The sequence below is a fragment of the Ovis canadensis genome, chromosome 2 (genome assembly GCF_042477335.2).
Source record: "Ovis canadensis isolate MfBH-ARS-UI-01 breed Bighorn chromosome 2, ARS-UI_OviCan_v2, whole genome shotgun sequence".
Classification (NCBI taxonomy): Eukaryota; Metazoa; Chordata; class Mammalia; order Artiodactyla; family Bovidae; genus Ovis; species Ovis canadensis.
In genome coordinates this window covers 105,132,732-105,155,842 of record NC_091246.1, presented here as the reverse complement: position 1 = coordinate 105,155,842, position 23,111 = coordinate 105,132,732, and the positions used below count along the sequence as shown (strand labels likewise).

Here is a 23,111-nt window from a genome sequence, read left to right as displayed (position 1 = left end):
TTAATGAGCCTTCCATTGGTAAAAACTACTTCAGTCTGGTACGATGCTTGGTGATTTGTGTTTGGAACATCAAAATTGAGAATGTAATGTGCTAAATGAAGTATTTTGCCGGCAAAAAGAGCAGGAGAAATTTACAGGTAGGATGTCTTTGAAAGAAGGTGCAAGTTGTTCTTGGGAAGTGATCACGGAGAATATTTCAGGCTGTTGATGTGATTCAGTTTACTTCGGTCGCTCAGTCGTGTCCGGCTCCTTGCGACCCCGTGAATCGCAACACGCCAGGCCTCCCTGTCCATCACCATCTCCCAGAGTTCACTCAGACTCATGTCCATCGAGTCAGTGATGTCATCCAGCCATCTCATCCTCTGTCATCCCCTTCTCCTCCTGCCTCCAATCTCTCCCAGCATCAGCGTCTTTTCCAATGAGTCAACTCTTCGCATCAGGTGCCCCAAATACTGGAGTTTCAGCTTTAGCATCATTCCTTCCAAAGAAATCCCAGGGTTGATCTTCAAAATGGACTGGTTGGATCTCCTTACAGTCCAAGGGACTCTCAAGAGTCTTCCGCAACAACACATTTCAAAAGCATCAATTCTTCGGCGCTCAGCCTTCCTCACAGTCTAACTCTCATATCCATACATGACCACAGGAAAAACCATAGCCTTGACTAGATGGACCTTTGTTGGCAAAGTAATGTCTCTGCTTATCTAGGTTGGTCATAACTTTTCTTCCAAGGAGTAAGTGTCTTTTAATTTCATGGCTGCAGTCACCATCTGAAGTGATTTTGGAACCCCCAAAATAAAGTCTGGCACTGTTTCCACTGTTTCCCCATCTACTTCCCATGAAGTGATGGGACAGGATGCCATGATCTTCGTTTTCTGAATGTTTAGCTTTAAGCCAACTTTTTCACTCTCCTCTTTCACTTTCATCAAGAGGCTTTTTAGTTCCTCTTCACTTTCTGCCATAAGGGTGGTGTCATCTGCATATCTGAGGTTATTGATATTTCTCCCGGCAATGTTGAGTCCAGCTTATGTTTCTTCCAGTCCAGCGTTTCTCATGATGTACTCCACATAGAAGTTAAATAAGCAGGGTGACAATATACAGCCTTGACGTACTCCTTTTCTTATTTGGAACCAGTCTGTTTTTCCATGTCCAGTTGTAACTGTTGCTTCCTGACCTGCATACAGATTTCTCAAGAGGCAGGTCAGGTGGTCTGGTATTCCCATCTCTTTCAGAATTTTCCACAGTTTATTGTGATCCACACAGTCAAAGGCTTTGGCATAGTCAATAAAGCAGAAATAGATGTTTTTCTGGAACTCTCTTGCTTTTTCCATGATCCAGCAGATGTTGGCAATTTGATCTCTGGTTCCTCTGCCTTTTCTAAAACCAGCTTGAACATCTGGAAGTTCACGGTTCACGTATTGCTGAAGCCTGGCTTGGAGAATTTTGAGCATTACTTTACTAGCATGTGAGATGAGTGCAATTGTGTGGTAGTTTGAACATTGTTTGGCATTGCCTTTCTTTGGGATTGGGATGAAAACTACCCTTTTCCAGTCCTGTGGCCACTGCTGAGTTTTCCAAATTTGCTGGCATATTAAGTGCAGCACTTTCACAGCATCGTCTTCCAGGATTTGAAACAGCTCAACTGGAATTCCATCACCTCCACTAGCTTTGTTCGTAGTGATGCTTTCTAAGGCCCACTTGACTTCACATTCCAGGATGTCTGGCTCTAGATGTGTGATCACACCATCGTGATTATCTTGGTCTTGAAGATCTTTTTTGTACAATTCTTCTGTGTATTCTTGCCACCTCTTCTTAATATCTTCTGCTTCTGTTAGGTCCATATCATTTCTGTCCTTTATCGAGCCCATCTTTGCATGAAATGTTCTCTTGGTATCTCTAATTTTCTTGAAGAGATCTCTAGTCTTTCCCATTCTGTTGTTTTCCTCTATTTCTTTGCATTGATCGCTGAAGAAGGCTTTCTTATCTCTTCTTGCTATTCTTTGGAACTCTGCATTCAGATGCTTATATCTTTCCTTTTCTCCTTTGCTTTTCGCCTCTCTTCTTTTCACATCTATTTGTAAGGCCTCCCCAGACAGCCATTTTGCTTTCTTGCATTTCTTTTCCATGGGGATGGTCTTGATACAATGTCACGAACCTCATTCCATAGTTCATCAGGCACTCTGTCTATCAGATCTAGGCCCTTAAATCTATTTCTCACTTCCACTGTATAATCATAAGGGATTTGATTTAGGTCATACCTGAATGGTCTAGCGGTTTTCCCTACTTTCTTCAATTTAAGTCTGAATTTGGTAATAAGGAGTTCATGATCTGAGCCACAGTCAGCTCCTGGTCTTGTTTTTGTTGACTATATATAGCTTCTCCATCTTTGGCTGCAAAGAATATAATCAATCTGATTTCAGTGTTGACCATCTGGTGATGTCCATGTGTAGAGTCTTCTCTTGTGTTGTTGGAAGAGGGTGTTTGCTACGACCAGTGCATTTTCTTGGCAAAACTCTATTAGTCTTTGCCCTGCTTCATTCCACATTCCAAGGCCAAGTTTGCCTGTTACTCCAGGTGTTTCTTGACTTCCCACTTTTGCATTCCAGTCCCCTATAATGAAAAGAACATCTTTTTTGGGTGTTAGTTCTAAAAGGTCTTGTAGGTCTTCATAGAACCGTTCAACTTCAGCTTCTTCAGCGTTACTGGTTGGGGCATAGACTTGGATTACCGTGATATTGAATGGTTTGCCTTGGAAACGAATAGAGATCATTCTGTTGTTTTTGAGATTGCATCCAAGTACTGCATTTCGGACTCTTTTGGTGTGATTAAGCCGTGCTTAATCTAAAGGTTGAAGTATCTACCTTTATGTTGTCTGGAGACTTACTGTGCAATTTCCTAGGAAGACTTACAGTTAGTTAACATGTTTAATCATGTTAAACAAGCATGTGCTTGTATTGCTTCAGTATTAAGGTGAAACTTTCTTTTTTTCTCCTTTCTCTAATCTCATGTTTATATGTTTCCTTATGATGTAACTATAGGAAAATTCAGTGTCTTTTCTACTTATGACGTTCTCTTTCTGCTACTTGAATTTGACAAATAGATAAAGATGAGGGCATACAGGCAGCTTGTTAGAATCCTGTCACTGACTCTTACCCCACATCTACTTGCTTTGATATTTCAGGTGAGGGACTACATTCTCCCCCACATTTTCCTCTTTCGTCAAGGGAATATAACCACATGGCTTCATTCCTCAGCAATTTGTTTTTATTGTTGTTTTTACCCTGAAAGGTGGGCCTCCAGCTAAATCTGGAGTTTGAGGCGGTGGCTCAGACTCAGCGGAGTGCCAGCTCTGCTTCTCACCTCATCTCTGACCTGTTTTTGAATTATCATTAGTCTGTCTTACCTTTACTCACTTTCTAAAGAAACTTTTATTTTGAAACAATTTTAGGCTTATAGGAAATTGCAGAAATAGTTGTAGAAAGAGTCCTGAATGAAAGAAGAGTACCTTTCATCCAGTTTCTCCAACGATGAGATCCAACAGAGCCATAGCGTGATATCAAAACTAGGAAATTGACCCTGGTGTTGACTGTTAACTAGACCACAGTTCTTACTCAGCTTTCACCAGTTTTTGGGGCTTTTTTAGCCTTCATTTAGTTGTGCGTATGTAGTTCCAATGCAGTTTTATCACATGTATAGATTCATGTAGCTACCACCCCATTCAAGGTATGGAATTGCTTTGTCACCACGAAAGAGCTGCCTCATGCTGCCTTTCTGTCTTTGTACCTACCTTACCCCTCCAGCTCCCAAACTCCACTTTCGTCTTTGTCCCCTTTAAGCCTTTCCCTGTTCTCCATCTCTGTAGTTTTTCCTTTCCAGAATGTCGGAGCGGATCATTTAGTATGTAGACTGACTCTTCTCACTGAAGCATAATGCCCGCCAGTCGCCCGCCAGTGAAGCCCCTCCAGGCTGGCAGTATCAGCGTCTCCCTCCTCCTTATGGTGGAGTACTGTTGCCGCGTAAGGGAGTACCGGAATTTGCTTAGCCATTCACCCGTTGAAGGAATTTTGGTTTATTTCCAGTATCTTATTATCACAAATAAGACTGTCATGAACATTCATCTGGGGGTTCTGTGTGAACACAAATTTTCATTTCTCTTCCTCCAGGATGTTATAAATTTCTGGAGAATAGCCTTGCCTGATGGGTAGTACGCAGTTTAAGAATGTTTCTAATCTTTGGGTACAGTTCAGTAATAAATGATAAAGCTCCTCAGGATTTTATTTAGACAAGACCGTGTCACCATAGGGGATTGAGAATGGAATGCGGAGAGTTTAATGAAATGCTTTTCATCCTTTTTTTTTTAAAGAGTCCCCAGACAACAAGGAAAAGAAGTCTTTCAGTCTCGAAGAGAAGTCCAAAATCTCCAAAAACCGTGTTCACTATATGAAATTCACAAAAGGTAAAATTCCACGTTTCTTTATTTGTTTTAAATCTCTGTGTTCACATCTGGGTTTCTTAGAGCATTTTTAGCTCTTCACCAGCATCACTTGTCTCGCGTACAAGATGGAGAAGGAGGGACTCACTGGCCGGCTTGATCCAGAGCAGCACTGAGGTGTCCGCACTGTTGTGAGTCACCTGGGGTCTTGTTAGAGTGCAGACGCAGCCTCACTCATGCCGAGGTGGGCCCCAGCTTTGCCCTTTGACTGCGTGCAAGCCCTCTGGCAAAGCTGAGCGCGGACGTTAACTTGCTATTAATATTTAGAGGAGAAGACAGGCTTTTATGTGGCTAAATTTATCGCTCAGTACTTTTAGTTACATTTCTCTTAGTTGCATTAAGCTATTTTTAGAATTTAATTTTGGTGTTGAACAGCTTTTAAAATGGACCCATTTAGAGAATCATGTAGAATCTATATGAGATTCATAAACATTCATGAAGTGGTCTCCATATTGAGTTCTCCAGTATGAAAGCTCTCACTGCCGAGCTGACTCTTCTATTGTTCCGCACCGTTTCTCTGTTTCATATAGTGCAAACTTAACTGTTGATGGTCGTTGCAAAGTTAGTGTTAGAAACCTTGTCTTCCTCCATCGCCACCTCCCTACTCCGGTTCCAGGGCTGTACATGGTCAGTCGTGAGTGCAGCTGTCCTCTTTAACCAGGAGGTGGCAGTCTTGTATTGGAAAGAAACCGTTTAACTGGGCTTCATCAACTCCCCAGATATTTTCCCATTGTTACGTATTAAGCATACTTCTCAGGTACAAACCCCTGTTTATTATATTAATATACTTAAAGTATAAGTATGATGATAATTATGTTATTTAGTCACCTTATGATGGTTCATCTATGGAAGACTGGATGTATATTTCTACCTCTATATGGCAGGAAAAGCACATCGCTTTGCTGTAGTCTTGTTGACGTGACTGGGAATTCCCTGACTCCTAGAACCCCCTGAACGGCAGTAGGAGCTGGAGTTCCCACTGCTCTAAACTGCTCATGGTGGTTCTCATTTGGAGCAGGACCCCGCAAGGTAGACTGGGCTCGGTGTGAGGGAGGGCTCATGGCGGAGCTGGTTAGTTTTGGGGACATGTGCAGAGAGAGACTGGGGCTTCCCCCTTCCGTCTCCCGGCAGGCATGGTCATCTAGCTCATCATGTGAGCCCCTCTTCTTTCTCCCAGGATAGAACCTTCTCTGTCATTCTCCTGTATGGCTTCTGAGCAAGGGTCCTCTCCACTCCTGACGTGCTGCAGGATCGAAAACAGTCCTTGGTGGCCCCTCAGTCCTTTTCAGGAAGGGCTAAATGGCCACTTCATCCCCATCCCTGAAATATCTTTCCTTTTCATTAGGCCTATAGGAAAAAAAAAATAGATACAGCAGAAGGGTGCTGAGCAAACTAACGAAATTGAAAGTGCCCTGTGACTTTTGGATAGCATGGCCGCCTTTTAAGCTTTCACTTTTGCAAATAGAATCTTCTTCTTATGGCAGTCTGCACGCGTGATTTCACCTGAAGCATTTGCTGAAGCCGGAATAAACCTCTTCGATCTACTTTAATCTGTGGATGCCAGGAGCGTCTTCTTTCTGTTTCTAGTTAGGCCATCCCCTTGCCAGTTCACCCTGTCAGCCTGCTTGGTATGTTCTTCCTTCTTTTTCTCTCTTTTGAGGTGAAGTTTGTGGGACTTCCCTGGTGGTCCAGGGGTTAAGACTTCGCTTTCCAGTGCAGGAGTGCAGATTCATTCCCTGGTCAGGGAGTTAGGATCCCACATGCCTCAGGACCCAAACACATAGAGCAGAAGCAGTATTGTAACAAATTCAATTGAAGACTTAAAAAAAAAATCCTAAAAATGAAATAATATGAGGTTTGCTTATTTATTGCCTTTGTTTGGGGAGAAGGGAGGCATTGGTAATCAGGGAAGATAATTCAAGATATATTTTAAAGGTAACAGAGAAGATTGAGTGGGCAAACAGGGGAGAAGCAGAGTGGAAATCAGTAGAAAACACAGGAGGAGGCAGAAATCCAGGGAGTGAGGAAATAATCAGTTGCCGTCTATTTTAACAGTCCACAGTGTAAGTTTATTTTAAAGTTCTTTAATTTATTGAAAGAAGTCTCTCTTGTACAGCAGCTGTTGTCACTGAATGCGAATGATAAAGTGTGTTTCCTCCACGGCAGACCATCTTAGGTCACAGGAACCTGGGTTCCGGCTGTGACTCTCAGACAAATCACTTAACCTCTTGCCTTCTGCCAGCCTCAGTTTCCTTTTTTGTGAAATGGAAGATCTTTTTAAGTCATTGTTGAGTTCTAAAATAGGTTCTCTTTTAGAATTTATCAGAAATGATGCCATTATATGGAAATCATGGGTGTTCAGCAAAATGGATAATAAGGATTTTAGCTCAGGGATCTGCTCTTAGTTACAGTAACTCACTCACTGGATGAGGAGGGTTCATATTGTAGCTCCATCAGTGATCCAGAAACCCCAAACACGAGAAGGTAGCATTTTAATTTCAAGATGTTAATTTCATCCATATTCATTTAAGGGCCTAAACTCAGTGGTAGTTTCTTTTAACCTATAAAACGTTTGGTGAGGCTGTATCTGCAGAGAAAAGAAAATTAGGGAAGATGGCAATTTCTCCGAAGCTGCGTTTGATGTTTTTGATATTTAACAGGGAGAGGTTGTCCAGAGAGCCTGGCTTTTTGCTCCCAGTCGTGTGGTGGCTGAGTGGACGGAAGGTTGTGCAGACAGTACTTGTGCAGCTTCGTTGTATTTAGACTTCTTTTTCCTGTAACAGTCTGTGATACTTCTCTCCTTAAATAAGGAAAGGACTCACGCGCCTCTTGCTTGTCCCGATGGCCAGCTGCTCGTCTGACGCTGGCTTTAGTGTCCTGACGAGGCTGGCTCCCTGCAGCCAGACTCTGCTCGAGGTGGGGGTTCTGCTGCTTCTGGCTCTTCTGACATTTAAGTGTAAAGGAGCACCACTGCAGGCTTTAAAAAAATATTCCAACTGTCTTATTATCAGGTGGGAGGATCTCATTTCACCCCCTGTTTCGATTCTTCCAGGGTTCCTGATTTTCTCACATTATTACCCTTTCAGAGAAGTTTCCTAATCTTCCATTCCTCGGCTTATTATCAGTTCTATATGTTTTCATTAAAAAAACAAAGTCAAAATATAATATTATCTGTTTTATCCTTCTTGATTGGGGAATGCAAATAAATTTTTGAAACAAGTGAAGCTAGCTACCTCTGTAACACTTCAGTGTTTTTCGTTTAACTGGTGTATTTTTCAACCGGCATTTCTTTCCCTTGTGCCTTTCCTGTGAGTTGAAAAACTCAGCTTTTTGAGCTCTGGTTATAACACAGTGCTCACTTGTTGGGCTCGGTATGACTTTTGCCCTTAAACTAAGAGAGGCTCTACATCTCCATGATTCTTAAGTTCTTGTGTTGGTTTTTTACAGTTTTACTTGCTTCCCATGTGGACTTCTTGCTGTTATAAGTGAGTCTGGCTGTAGCGGTCATGTTCTTCTCTCCAAATTGCTACATTGATAGACGGGAACACCTGAAAGTCCTCATTATTAGAAAAACAGCTAAAATGATCATAAGTAAAGTGCTGTTCTCTGAAAGAATCAGATCATCCTTTCATGACTTTGTTACATCAGCTTGGCTACTGGAATCTCTTTTATCCTTGGTTCTTGGAGTATTGTGGCCAGTTGAAGACTAGTGGGTACAGAAACCAAATCCAGGCAGATGTCATTTATTTCCTATTCTGTTCAATTTTTTGATGTCCTTTTCTTTAAGAGAGAAGTTCATCAACAGTATTTGCTGTGATTTGACCATGATTGAGAATGGAAACCAGTAACTTTCAAACTCATTTTTAATATATACATTGTATTCAAAACTGGCCAAAATTTTATAACATGTATAAACTCTTCAACCAGGAGCATTAACTAATAACTATTTCAGTATCACTTCCATCTTCACATTTTCATCTACCTTTAAGTTCCTTTACTTTGGTCTCTGACTCTTAATTCTTCTCTGTGTTTTGTTTTCCAGATCAAATCCAGAGCAAGGCCTGTAACAGTCCTGGTTTCCACATTTGCTTAAGTGAACTTTGCTAAAGGATAAGCGTTTCTGATACAAGAACCCGTCACCAAAACTTTAGAAACACTTGCACTTTCATTGGTACATTCTCTTATTAGCTTGACAGCTTTCCCTTTGATTTTTAGCTTCATTTTTCATCTCTGCGTGTTCATGTTCTGATATCCTGTTATAGAATTGTGATCTTGCATGTTCGTTCCCCGCTTTTCTAATCCCTCCAGCATTCTTTTTAGTTGAGTTGTTGTAAAAGTGATTGTCATTTGCATTTCTTATAGGGTGTCTGTTCCGTTTCAGAAGCTAGCTTAGGGGTGGGTGGCCACTATGTATTTTGATCCCAGTACAACTCCTTTTTCTGAAATAGAAGCTGCCGCCCTGAATGTTCTCTGCAGTGTGGAATGGGTTACACTGAGGACTAAGCTCAGAACAGACCTCAGGCCTCCTGAGGGTTGTCCATGTCTCCCCTCAGTGGCCAGCTTTATCCTCCACTATTCCTGTACATTGTCTGTGTTCCCGTCTGGGAGGCTTCATTTTGCTCATGAGTAGGCTTCCTCTGGGATCATCTGTCTGGGCTCTATGGACTAACCAGCTAGAGCCAGGAAGCTTCCTTCATTTCCAGCTCAGGCAGAGGTGAGAGCAGTGCAGAGCCTGCCCTCCAGGTGGGAACAGGTCGTGCCGACGGGACTTATGAGTCTGGTATGGCAGCCTCAGAGACTGGTTTTGGCACCTGGTTTTGCATTACATTGCAGGGTGGTTTTTTTTTTTTTTTTTTTTTAATTTCATGGAGTCACTGAGCAATATCATATTTGAATGCCCCAGCGGTAGCCAGTGAACTGGAACCCTTCTGGGTCACGACAGTGCTGTGCCAAGTCAGGTTGCTGCAGGAAGCCAAGAAGATAACTGAGTCCGTGACGGTGGAACCCAGGCTTCCAACTCAAAACACAGATTCCTGTGTCTAACCCAGAGCCTCACTCCCCCAGAGCTTCCAGCCTTTATATATACATGAAGTTGACAAATGGGAATAGACTTGGTTGGCTGCTCACACAGTATTGTCGGTAGAAGTGGAAATTCCACAGAAGTGAATTTTAAATTAGTTGGTTTGTGGGTTTGAAATTAAGTTAAAGAGTTTAGTGTTTTTAATAAGAATCAAGGATCCTTTGGATACCGTTTTTGCCAGAAGCCATTTAATTTCCTACTCATTACTTATCCTTTTATTTAAAATGATGCACATTTACAGTGAAAAAAAACAAACAGAAAAAGTCTGAAATCTTTTCACCCTAATGCAGCAATTTTTATTTGCATTTATAAAAAAAGTTCATACATTCAATTAATTATTGAGCTTGTATGTGTCAATACAGGACGTTCTCATTCCTGTGCACAGATGGGGTTTTGGAGCTATGTATCTTAGCAGCATATTTTTATTCTGCATTTTGTAACCCTCATTGAGTATAACTCCTGTCTCCTTGAAGTAGTGGAGTTTTACTGTTTACTAAGGGAACCCAGAGGCCCAGAAATTACGCCTTAAACGCGTACCGGCAGTAGAGCCAGCTCGAGAATTTAGTTTCCTCTCCACCTGCATGCCCAGGTTCGTTTGCACCATTAAGAGGAAGTCAGAGGTTCTGGTTCACTTGTTTGATTTTTAAGTTTAATTAATTGTATTTAGTAATTAAACAGTGTGACTCTGATGCTGGAAAAGATTGAAGGCAAAAGGAGAAGGGGGCAGCAGAGGATGAGATGGTAGGATGGCATCACTGACTCAATGGACATGAATCTGAGCAAACTCTGGGAGACAGTGAGGGACAGGGAAGCCCGGCCTGCTGCAGTCCATGGAGTTGCAAGAAGTCAGACAAGACTTAGCAACTGAACAACACAAAAGTCTGTAAAAGGGAAAGAGAAAGTTGGTCGTTTACAAAATTGTTTATTTATTTCCAAAACCCAGTTTCATAGTTTATATTTGCTCTCCTTATTCTAGAATGTATTACTGAAGGCATCATGTATTTCTAGGGAAGGATCTCTCATCTCGGAGCCAAACAGATCTTGACTGCATTTTTGGAAAAAGACAGAAGAGGACCCCTGAGGTATTAAACCACCTACGATTGATACATTGTGTCTCAACACTGATTTTCAACTGTGTATAGAGCTATATATGTTTATTACTAATACTACTTTCGAGACAAAGTTACCAAAAAAAACTTTTAGAGGCTTCATACAAAGGCTCTTAATAATAATTGATAGGTGATAATAACAGTTGATAGATTACAAGGAGCCTTAAAAAGAATGTGTATTATCTGGGTTGTTTTTCCTCCTGATGTGTGGACTAGACTAACCTCGGGGAAGAACACCTTTTGCCAAAAGCCTGAGCCAGAGGCGTGTTTAGAGAAAGAGCAGGAATGCTGGGGGCAGACTCTCTATCCTCTTTGTGGTTTAGGAGTATTTTCTCTAGTGATAAGGCTGAAACAGGAAACAAGCTGGATAGCGGAAGGAAACTGGGAATGTGGGGGAGGGAAAAACTGAGAGAAGGAAAAAAAAAAGGAGTATCAGGAAGTTCAACCAGATAGGAACTAATGGAAATAGTTTTTTAGTGTCTCCCATTTCTTGCTGATTGTCAAATCTGAAAACTAACTTCCAAGCAGACTTTTCTTTTTTGGTTGGTGAAATTAAAAAAAAAAAAAAATTATTGATTGATTTCACATGAGATCTTTAGTTGCAGCATGTGGGATCTAGTTCCCTGACCAGGTATGGAAACCTGGGCCCCTGCATTGGAAGCCCCGAGTCTTAGCCACTGGACAGTCACGGAAATCCCTGGTTGGTTGGTTGTTTCTCATTAGTTATGAATTTTCATGTTCTTTTTTGTGAATTGGGCTGAGTTTTATCAGTGGTTTGCTAGATGCGGACTCTTGAATTTGAATTTCCCTTCCGCCTACAAGTCTCTGTCACTCTGTCTCCCCCTCCTCACCCGGACCTGGCATCACCATTCATGAGCTGAACTGCTTTCCCAGCCTAGAGTTTGCTAAGGTCGTTTTACAAGGAAGCACCTTTTGGTTAGCACTAAAATTAAACTAAGCCCACAAACAAGCTCATTAACACATTTTAGGTGTGTATTTTTTGGCCAGCAGTGATGACTTCAGTAATGTTTATCAGCGTGTTGACCATTGATTTTGAATCAAGATTCACAATAATCTCTGAGCTGGGACATTTGACCAAAGTCAGATCAAATGTTGTGAAGATGTGTAAAATCTCATTGAATCTTTGAAAAGAACTCATCTGAATGAGAATTAACTTAGAGGCTGGGAACATGTAAACTGACCACAAGTTTGACCTAAATCAAAATAAGAAATGCAGTATGGTAACTGTCCTGAGTTCAGGCTTGGGGTGCTTTAAGAGCAGCTGGAAGCAACAGATGTTGGGGGTGTTTTCTGCACTGGTGACTGTATTTGAACGGGGTGCTGTATTTTATAAGAACGTGTTCAGAGCATGGCAGTTGGGCCGAAGCGATCTGGAAAGCAAGTTTTCCACAGGACTTAGCAGATGAGCAGTTAGGAAATTCTGCCTGGACTACAGAGAGACCCTGACTGTGAACGTGTGAATGGTTTCAGGGGTCCTCTAGGAAAGGAACAGATTGGTTTGGTAAACTTCAGAGGACAGACTAGAACTGGTGGGTGAAATTCATAGGAAGATTCCTCCTCAGAGAAAGCAAACAGCATGGCTGGCAGAGCGGGCCAGCCATGCAGGATGCGCTGCGTGGCTAGCTTCCTAGAGGGAGTCTTGTAATAGGTGAGCGTGAACTGTGTGCCTGTGAGCACTTCCGGGTCTAAAGTTCTCTGATTCTGGAGGAAAGCGAACACGAAATACTCACATTTGAAGTGGTACTTGACTTGAAGGTTTACATTTTCCTAGACTACAAAGGAGAGACCATTACTCCGATTGCTCTTCCTTATCTTCAGGTATGTGGGCAGTTTTGACTTTATCTACTTACCTCCTTTTTCCAGGAGATGGGTCTGAATTGTTTGATGTGTTTAAATAAGAAATGAAATAATGTTGAGGTGAAATAGCAGGCTGTCCTCAGAGGGGCCGGAAGTCCCGCGTGACCACGCCTCCCGGCTCTCACGCGCGCTCGCGGCCACTGCCGTCCCCGCTGGTTCTGCCTGCGGCTCTGCGCTGGTCGCTCTGGCCTCCAGTCCCTCCAGTCCTCAGGAGGCCCCCACCTTGACTCTCGGCACTCGGTGCCTCCTCTGCATGGATTGCTTGTCCCCAGCTCACAGTTTTGTGCAAATGTCTCCTCAGCTGGCCTTCCCTGACACCCTAATTTATAGCAGAAAGTACAAACAATAACAACAAAAATCCGTGATGCTCTCGTCCCCTCTCCTTTGCTTTATTTTTCTCCATAGCAGTTATCACCATCTGAGGTACTAAATAGTTTGCTTGCACCGTCCGTCTTTCCTTAGTAGACTGGCACCTCCATGAGGGCGGGAGTTTTGTACTCCATACCATCTAGAGCCAGGCCCACCATGGAGCAGGTTCTCAACGAAGTTTTTGTTGAATTGAATTCAGCTGTTGATCAAGGATACTTTAATCCTTGGGGGAACAACACAGACTAGGGCAGCATTAACACTACTACTGGGAGAAGGCAATGGCACCCCACTCCAGTGCTCTTGCCTGGCAAATCCCATGGACGGAGGAGCCTGGTGGGCTGCAGTCCATGGGGTCACTAGGAGTCGGACACGACTGAGCGACTTCACTTTCACTTTTCATTTGCATGCACTGGAGAAGGAAATGGCAACCCACTCCAGTGTTCTTGCCTGGAGAATCCCAGGGATGGGGGAGCCTGGCGGGCTGCCGTCTAATGGGGTCGCACAGAGTGGAACACGAATGAAGGGACTTAGCAGCAGCAGCAGCAACACTACTACTGGAGAAGTTAGAAACAGCTACAGAGAAAATTGGTGGGCCCTTACCTGGGCCCAAAGGGCAGAAGTCTCTGAATAGACAATGCACATAAAAGAATATGTACCATGAGTAACAGCTCTTCCCAGGCCCCAAACTCAAGTGCCAGTGGGTCCAAGCATGTGACTGGAAATGTGAGTAGTCTCACTTTTAAGATGACAGGGAACCAGGGAAACTCATAGCCTGGTCTGAAAGTGTGTAAGATTCACAATATAATAACCATGATGATGGTGTTGGTGATCTCACAGGACTCAGACTGCTATTTTGTAATCCTTCACTTACCAGCAAGTGAGAAAGCTGGGCAGTGTTATGTGCGCAAGAGTGGAATTGCGTAGTGGAGACTAGCTGCTTGCACTGTCTTGTTGAGTGTGTTTGGCAGTGTATACTGAGCGTGTCTAAGATGTACTTCCTGTCTCCTGGCTGTGTGAATACTCTTATCTGTCCTCTGTAGGAGCTTGTATTCCTCTGATACTCCAAGTTCTCCTTCTCCATGCTTTGCCTGGCAAGGGCACAGAGAAGGGTAAGAAGCTTAGAAAACGTGTAGCACCGAGGGCAGCTGCCTGTCTGCAGGTGTATAAATAGTGCCTTCAACCAGGTTCCTTGCTGGCCTCGTCTAATTCAGAGTGCGGGTGAAATCGTTCCAAGTGAGGAAGAAGCATTGCAGAGAGAGATTTTCTATTGAGCACAGCTTTTGATAAAAGCAAGAAGAGCTAGGTATTGACTTTTTGGTGCCTGTTTTATCAGTGGTCTGTTAATCAACAGAGGATAAATTATTGCTCTTCAGAAGCAGGAAAGGATCCCCCTTGGCTTGAAGGCATTTCCACCCTTCTTTTCTTTGTTTTTTTCTCTTTATTGGTAGAGAATCTTTCCTCCAGCCGTTTGCTCCTTGGGGGTTTTGTTAAGGACTGAAGGGAAACTGAAGGGAGCTCTTTTGATTTATCTTCTATCCTTTCCTTTTGGTCACTCCACGGGGCTAAAATAGCCGAGTTGGCTTTAATATGTTGCCATTAGAGACCAAACATTAGCTGGAGTAAACCATCATGCCTCACAATGAAAAATGTCCCCTGATTGGCTAATTAATCAGTCAAAGGGGAATGACATGGCTCTCGGCTTGAGGGACTCGGCTGGGGAGAAACAGGCTGTTGATAAATGGTTTTCCAACAAATTCATATATCAAGGAAACTTAGTCATTTTTTAACTATAGTTTGTGTGACTGCAATTTTTTCCAACTTTTCCTTTTCTGCTGCTCTTGCTGTTTAGGCTGTGTTTTCTGTTGTTGATAGAAAAATATAGGATTTTAGATATGAAAAAATAAATGCTTTCTCCTTACTCATGTCTGTTAGTCTGATTGCTTTTGATTGTCTAGGCTTATTAGGAGGTGAAAGAAAATCAGATAGCTGTCTCCAAAATAATTGATGGATTATAAATTTTCCTGCCTTCTTTCAAAGTTAAGATCTCCAGATTTGGGTCCATACTATCTGAATTTGAATCTTGGTTCCAAAGTAATATATGCACATAGATTTAAAAAATTAAGCTGCACTAAACATCACAATATCAATAACCTCAGATATGCAGATGACACCACCCTTATGGCAGAAAGTGAAGAGGAACTAAAAAGCTTCTTGATGAAAGTGAAAGAGGAGAGTGAAAAAGTTGGCTTAAAGTTCAACATTCAGAAAACGAAGATCATGGCATCTGGTCCCATCACTTCTTGGGAAATAGATGGGGAAACAGTGGAAACAATGTCAGACTTTATTTTTGGGGGCTCCAGAATCACTGCAGATGGTGACTGCAGCCATGAAATTAAAAGACACTTACTCCTTGGAAGGAAAGTTATGACCAACCTAGATAGCATATTCAAAAGCAGAGACTTTACTTTGCCGACTAAGGTCTGTCTAGTCAAGGCTATGGTTTTTCCAGTGGTCATGTATGGATGTGAGAGTTGGACTGTGAAGAAGGTTGAGCGCAGAAGAATTGATGCTTTTGAAGTGTGGTGTTAGAGCAGACTCTTGAGAGTCTCTCGAACTGCAAGGAGATCCAACCAGTCCATTCTAAAGGAGATCAGTCCTGGGCGTTCTTTGGAAGGAATGATGCTAAAGCTGAAACTCCAATACTTTCGCCATCTCATGTGAAGAGTTGACTCATTGGAAAAGACTCTGATGCTGGGAGGGATTGAGGGCAGGAGGAGAAGGGGATGACAGAGGATGAGATGGCTGGATGGCATCGCTGACTCGGTGGACATGAGTTTGGGTGAACTCTGGATGTTGGTGATGGACAGGGAGGCCTGGCATGCTGCAGTTCATGGGGTTGCAAAGAATTGGACATGACTGAGCAACTGAACTGAACTGAAACATCACAAAAAACAACATTCCTCAGCTATACACCTCACCTGTTTATCTCCTAAGCCTGTTTCTTACAGCACCTTCATTTTTTACATGGTATCTTATACAGTATTTATCTCTACATCTAAAGCACAGATCTTACATTGACTTTCTTCATGTGTTAGTTCCTGAGGTTACCTGGACTTTTATTTTGGTAGGTTAGAATTTAGGCCTTTTACTGCTCAAAATACTGATGCATTATTCTTATTATTTATTATAGTGTTATTTTAGTGTTTGGTGTTCATATTTTTATGACTGTAAATAGTGTTCCCTGCTAAGCCAAGTAGTGTACTCTAACGACGTTTCTTTTCACACATTTGTGATGTTTTCTGGTGGGGGCTGCTGCTGCTGCTGCTAAGTCGCTTCAGTCGTGTCCGACTCTGTGCGGAGTGGGGTGCAACTGTGTAATTTTCCCCATACCCTCTAGTAGCCACAGTGTACAAAACTTTCTGCCGTGTCGTTTATGTCTGATGGTCTGTCAGCTCGGTGTTTTCCCCAGGATACCACCCTCCTCAGACCCTCTCGGCCTGTTCACTCTGGATTGGCTGTTGAATTTGCCTTGTTCCTATCCCTGTAGATGGTCCAGTCCACCTGGCTCCTGTTACCTGCTCTGGCCTGCATCCCACGTCTGTCTCCTCACTCGTCTTCCAGCAGCTTTCTGAGAAGGCCTGCAGTTCTGAAAATCTCTATCAGAATATCATGGCAGATTGTGTGGGTATAGAATTCTGGATGAACATTATTTGCTTTCAGAATTTAGAGGGTATTGCTCTCGTGTCTTCTGATATCCATTGGTACTCTTCTTCTTTCTCTCCATGACACATATTTATTTTGTTTATTTTGTCTTCAAGAGTTCTTAGAATCTTCTTAACCTTGGATTTCTGAAATCTTGTGGAAATGTCAATTGTTGTATATTTTTATTCATCAGACTCTTGCTAGGCCTCCCAGTGTGAAGATTCATGTTATTCTATCAGTTCTGAAAAGTTACTTTTTATTCTTTGATTTTTTTTTTCTCTTTTGTTTTATCTGGAATCATTAGGTAAGTGGTGGACATCGGGTTATTCCTCAGGTTTTTCTTATCTTTTGTCTCCTATTTTGTTCTTTTGGGGAGATTTTCATCTTCCAATTTTTCTATTAAAATTTTGAGTTTTGCTCTCATATTTTTAATTTCCCTGAGCTATTTTTCATCACCTGATTGTCCCGTTTTATTTGCTTATCTTTAAATGGCATCTTGTTCTTATTTCATGGATTCCATACATATTCCCTTGTCTCTGAATGCATGATGGTATGAGATGTACAGGTTGTTTTTCTGTCTTTGTCCCCCGGGCTCCTTTTCTCTCTTAGTTTTGACTTGTTTCTTTCGTGTCGGAGGAGTTCCCCACTGTCTGATGTTCCTTTGCCCTGTGCTCTAAGTCAGTGAGCAGCAGATTGAGAGCTGTTTGCCTCGGCAGCACTGCTCAGCGGCTGAGTTGTGCTGTGGAGTGGTCATGGCGAGTTGGCTTTTTCCTTAGGGAACCCCCAGAGGTCAGAATTCTTGCAGGCCTTGTCTTCCGTGGGTTCAGCTTCTCCAGAAAGGCGCTCTTGCCCCGAGGAAGCCTGGGGCGGGAGGCCACTGCGCGCACGCTCTGTCTGCTCGGGTGGCTGTCAGCCTGCCCTCCAGCTGCCGTCTAGCGGAGCGTCTGCGTAGCTGAGCCACCCAAGCTCAGTCTCCCTGAAAGAGCAAGCCTGGTGTCTCCTCACACATTTTTATTTTAGGGGGGGAAAAATGTCTGTTCCTCATTCTGTAAGTGGATCGGGACATTCAGCTAATAGTTACCAAGGAAAGAAGGTTAGAAACTGAGAGAAAGCCCTTTTGCATCAAAAGAAAACCTTTGTTCAAAATTTAACAACCCTTTTCCTCATTTATCAGTTCCAAATTGTAAGCTGTTCTATCTCAAAAGACTTGGGTAGAGGTGTTTTTGTATCCTGGCCCCAGCATTTTTCCGATTCTAAAACAAAAAACCAAAAGCTTGCTTTATTTGCTACTCAGATTTTCTTCCTCATAATGAAGTGTCTTTAAACAGGGTTGGTCTAGAAATAATCTAAACTATAAGTTGTCCCTGGCCTATCCTGTGGACTTCTTCTTCCTGCTCCCCCATCCTCTTGAGTATTTCCCACTCCCACGTTCAGAACATGAACCTGGTAAGACTGAAAAGCCCCCACTTCAAAGTGAAGGAGTTTGTGTATTTTTTGTTACTCTTCTTTCCCTCAGCTCTAATGAAAAGTGAAAATGAAAGTCGCTCAGTCGTGTCCAACCCTTTGCAACCCCATGGACTGTAATTCTCTAGTCCGGAATACTGGAGTGGGTAGCCTTCCCCTTCTCCAGGGGGTCTTCCCAACCCAGGGATCAAACCCAGGTCTCCTGTATTACTCAGTTGGTAAAGAACCCGCCTGCAATGCAGGAGACCCCGGTTCGATTCCTGGGTTGGGAAGATCCACTGGAGAAGGGATAGGCTACCCACTCCAGTATTCTTGGGCTTCCCTCGTGGCTCAGCTGGTAAAGAATCGGCTCTAATATTCACCTTTGTTATGAATTTTAGCACAACTCATTCGCCGAGCTCCTAGGTGTGGCATGGAAATGTGCAGTTCCCAACTCAGCCCGTAGCGGTGTGTGAGTGGATTGCAGAAAGTACTCTGAGTGTCCAGAAGTACACTGCTGTTGCTGTGAGCCCAGCGCGGAAGCCTCTTAGGCTGATTCCTGTGGCCGGCCAGCCGCCTCTGTGTGTGTTCTCCATGCACACGTAGGCGGTCGTGGGCCATGTGTCTGGCCCTGGCTCCGTTTTCCTCTCCCGCAGAAAGAATGCACGGCGTTCTGCTGGAAGACAGGGGCCTCGCCTGCTGCAGGCGTGCCTTTCTCAGAATTATAATCGCTCTGTTGGGAAAGATGCGTGGACACTAGTCATGATGATGAAGTGGAAAGGGTCATGAACTCAGGGACAAGAGCGTCTTCTCTTTAGTCTCAGGTCACCCTTGTGACCCCAAGCCAAGCTTTTAACTTCTCCGGGCCTGAGTTTTAGATGGAGGCATCGGCGGGGTCACTCCAGGTGAGAACAACTGTGAGTGGAGGAAGCACGTACCCCAGGTTATAGGGGGAAACCTAAGAGCACGAAGCGTCTTTCTCATCATTGTGGATCTTATTTACCCTGTGTAGTTGGATCGTGAACTTGAGGATAATATTTGATTTGTTTCTTCCCTTTAACGTTCATATCCTGTCAGACATCACCAACTCTGCTGATTTTGTATGTTTAACATAGCTACTGCATTCTTACTGGTTTTCCATGTTTACTGAGGTCCTGATCGTTATTGGCCCCGAATTTCTCTTGGAACTGGAGAAACTCTCCCTGACCCCAGTTTTTCTTCTTTTCAGAGTGTCCTGTTATCATCTGTTCTCTCAAAGTCTCTCTCTTGTAGTATTAGTGTCTTCTCAGTCATCGCCTACATCCCCCCGACACACACGCACACTCACTCACTCCCTCCCTTTGACCAGCGCACCAGACCCTCCACCAGCTCGCCCTGCTCTCCGTTGCTGGTGCAGATGCCTGCTTCTCCGAGCTGCAGAGCACCGCGCCCCCCACAGCCCCAGGCGGCGCCTGTCCTCTCACACCTTCATGTCCCTGCTTCACTGCTTCCACTTTCACTGCCCTTGCCTGGTCTGCTCCGCCTGTCCGAGTCCTTCCCGGGCAGCTCTAGTCCTGCTCCTGCCATCGAGGAAGGAAGAGGGGACACACACTGTTGTTCAGGTGAGCAAGCACTGGGCTTAAAGTCCTGGCTCGCTTGTGTGTTCCGCAGATTTTGACTAAATGCCTCTTTGCTGGGCACTAGTGATGCAGCCGTGGCAGGGCAGACAGGGAGTCCTGCCCTCGGGGGCCTGCGTCACAGCTGCACCTTCAGGAAGGGATTCCTCGCCGCGGCCTCTCTTCACCCTCCTCCGCAGCCGTTTGAATTTGCTCTCCCCGTGTGCTGCCTTAGTGAGTTACCTCTTCATTTTCCTTTGCATCGTGTCTGTCTCACTTCTCTCTTTAATTTTTTTTTAACTTTAAGATTTTTTTTTTTCACGCGGACCATTTTTGAAGTCGGCATTAAATTTGTTACAATATTGTTTCTGGGTTTTTTTTTTTAATGTTTTGGTTTCTTGGCCATGAGTCCCGTGGAATCAGCTCCTCAGCCAGGGATAGAACCTGCACCCTTGCACTGGAAGGTGATCTCAGCCACTAGACCACCTGGGGAGTCCCCGTCTTACTCATTTACCTGTTAGACCGTGGCCATGACTTCTGTTCATTCATAGGCCCTAGCCCACTGTCTCTAATAGTTGCTTACTAAGAAACTAGATAACTGTGAGTTAGTTGGTTTAATTAAATGCTTAGATAGATTGAACTTTTTTTTAATACTCACGGGAATCCAAATGTATCGTTTTAGTTACAGGTTAATTTTCCTGTTTCTTAATCAATAACTGTACTTAAGAATTGTTAAGCTTCTGGTTACTGTTTTTAAAATTACATTAGCAAAAAAAAAAACTTAAATTACATTAGCAAAGAACAAAAGAACGGAGTAATGATGCGGCAAAACCCAGCTAGTCGTTGACAGAAATATCGGGAGTGCATCGATTTGGTATAGATCTGAAAGTTTTCGTGATATAGAATCTGCCAGAGAACCCGCTCGTTGTAATACTCTTTAATGTTTATTTCACTCTGCGCAAAGAATGGTTGGGTCACTTTCCTGGTAGGTCAGAATGTCATGGTCGTTCTTCAAGTGCAAAGTTGTTAGCGCCCAGCTTGTTTTTGCCATAATGTGTCCTGGTTTGCTCCTCCCTTAAGTCCTTCCAAGTCTTCTTGTCATCTATGTTAATATTAATAGACGTCAAGGACGGAAGCCAGAGGAGAGAGGGAATAAAGGTGGATGAAGGATGCATGGCACCAGAGAGCAGATGTTTAGATTCTTTCACAGAACGTAATTTGCCTGTTCTCTGAGCTCTTCCTCCCCCGGTACCTAGAGTTCGGCCGTGGTCCTTACAGTTCATCATCCTGATGGCGAGGCACAGAGATGAGGCGTAGAGACAGCAGAGCCCTTGGTTTCTCCTGGGTCCACTCTCCTCTGTCTGTTCGTGCCTGCTTAGAGTGTAGGATAACTCTAAGGTTTTTGTCATTATTTGCATTCTGGGAAAGAGACTTTAGTCCCAGAATGGGAACAAGTTGGAAAAATGGTGGTTTTATCATCAGACTTAGGAGTGGAATGCAGAGGTTTTCCAGGCCTACAATATCCAGATTTGATTAGTGATCCACAAGTGCAGGGGACTCTGGCTCAATTCCTGGGTCATGAAAATCTGCTGGAGAAGGGATAGGCTACCCACTGCAAGATTCTTGGGCTTCACTTGTGGCTTGGTTGGTAAAGATTCCGCCTGGAATGCGGGAGACCTGGATTTGATCCCTGGGTTGGGAAGATCCCCTGGAGAAGGAAAGGCTACCCACTCCAGTATTCTGGTCTGGAAAATTCCATGGGCTGTATAGTCCATGGGGTCGCAAGGAGTCGGACACAACTGAGCAACGTTTCATTTTCCACGAGTGAAAGTTGTTTTCATAGTGAAGTTTACCCTTGTATGTGCAGTGAAAACTTCAGAGGGAATTGTCTTTGTCTTGTGAGTTACTCACTGCGCGAAGTCTCAGAGGTTGGTCTCACCAGCCCGGGAGACGCGGGTGTCCTTGGCTCCCTGACCTTATTCCTGAATCTGTTCTGTGTGCTCCTGGGGAGGGAGTTCCTCCGATTTATGACTTGTTCCTCTGCTCCCCCATCCCTCAAGCTCTTTATTTGCTCATTTCTCTGACATCTTTGGCTTCCTTTCCTTATCTTCACTGTGCATTTTCAGCTTATTCATAGGACAGAGTCATGGCTTGTCAGGCATTTAATACGTCTCTTACTTCCTTTTCATGGTGGAGGGACAGTGTTGTAAGTTGGCTACATTTCCATGGCTCCCTTGCAAGATGCCATGTTTTCTTTACCACTCTTAATCTGTGACCAGCAGGGTCTCTCGTGGGGCTGTGATGAAATCCAGCCGTGGATTTCATGGTCCATGATAGAAGTGCTTTTATCTTTTAGTCAAACTTGTTTGGCTGGTAGTTAGGATTCTTGAGTTACTGATCACAGGCTTAGAACATCCAGGATCAGATTAGAAGGACAGTGGATGTTCTATTTATTAGAAGGGGCTTGTCATAGTTCAGTGAGTATTGATTGTTTCAAAAGCCAGAAAACTTAGATGCAAATCCCTGTTCTGTCACTCAATCCTCTGTGTGACTGAGCAAGTTGTAGCGTTTTAGAACAGAAAGGGACCATCTAGTTCTCCCCTTGACTTTCAGAAAAGGAAACTGAAGTCTGTAGAGGTTGGGCTCAACCACAGGCTAGGTGAGAGGATTCCATTCTTCACTTGTGGTTGAGGGACTACACTGTTATCTGGCTACTTAATTGCCCTATGCTTCTGCTTCCTCATTTGGACAGTATGGATAAGATTGTGTGTGTGTGTGTGTGTGTGTGTGTGTGACAGAGAGAGAGAGAGAGAAAGAGCATTTTTGAGACTCATTCAGACAAAAAGCACATGTAAAGAGTGTCATTATCTTTCAAATGATAGGCAGTAAGTACAAACAAATAACCTGGATCATATTCATTTTCTTCTGCTTTAGCACATGAGAAATTGAGTTTGAGGTGCAGCTGTGTGAGTCTTCAGTCTTTACTCCCACCTTGCTTCTCTCTCTGTAGGATGGATGAGCCCAGATTAATCCATGAGATTAGGAAGAATTCGCTTAAGTTTGTGTGTGTTCTGGCATTCTATTTTTAGTAGCAGTATGTACATGAAATGTATTTATCTCTATTTTGCTGAGCTTGTGATGCTGAAATGTGGCAGACCTCTGCCACGGATCCAGCGGGGCCACCACGTCAGCATAGGCAGAGTGCAGAGGGGAGAGGTGGGCAGATTTACTGTCCACGTGCTTTGTTACATGGGTTCTGCTGAGTGCGTGTGTGACTGGAGGCTCTGGGGCGCAAGGACAAGAGAGTGCTGGCCTTCCCTCTGGAGGCTCGTGTCATCTTAAGAATGTGTACTTTATTCCCAGCCACCGTGTGTAGATGAACTCCATTCTATTGCTTCGGTTAACCATGACCAAGAGAAATCCGGTTTACTCATAACAGTGCTTAC

At 43.6% G+C, this 23,111-nt stretch overlaps 1 protein-coding gene across 2 annotated transcripts in view; it reads left to right on the top strand.

Moving 5' to 3' along the window:
- The window catches only part of PINX1 (PIN2 (TERF1) interacting telomerase inhibitor 1), a 64,985-nt gene that overhangs the window by 12,786 nt on the left and 29,088 nt on the right, over positions 1 to 23,111 (top strand). Inside the window, exons 5-6 of one of the 2 annotated variants that reach the window (XM_069574181.1) lie at positions 4,361 to 4,453; positions 10,578 to 10,651. In XM_069574181.1, coding sequence (XP_069430282.1) covers positions 4,361 to 4,453; positions 10,578 to 10,651 — 167 coding nt within the window. The remainder of the gene's footprint in view (positions 1 to 4,360; positions 4,454 to 10,577; positions 10,652 to 23,111) is intronic. The other variant, XM_069574183.1, reaches the window with a different exon arrangement.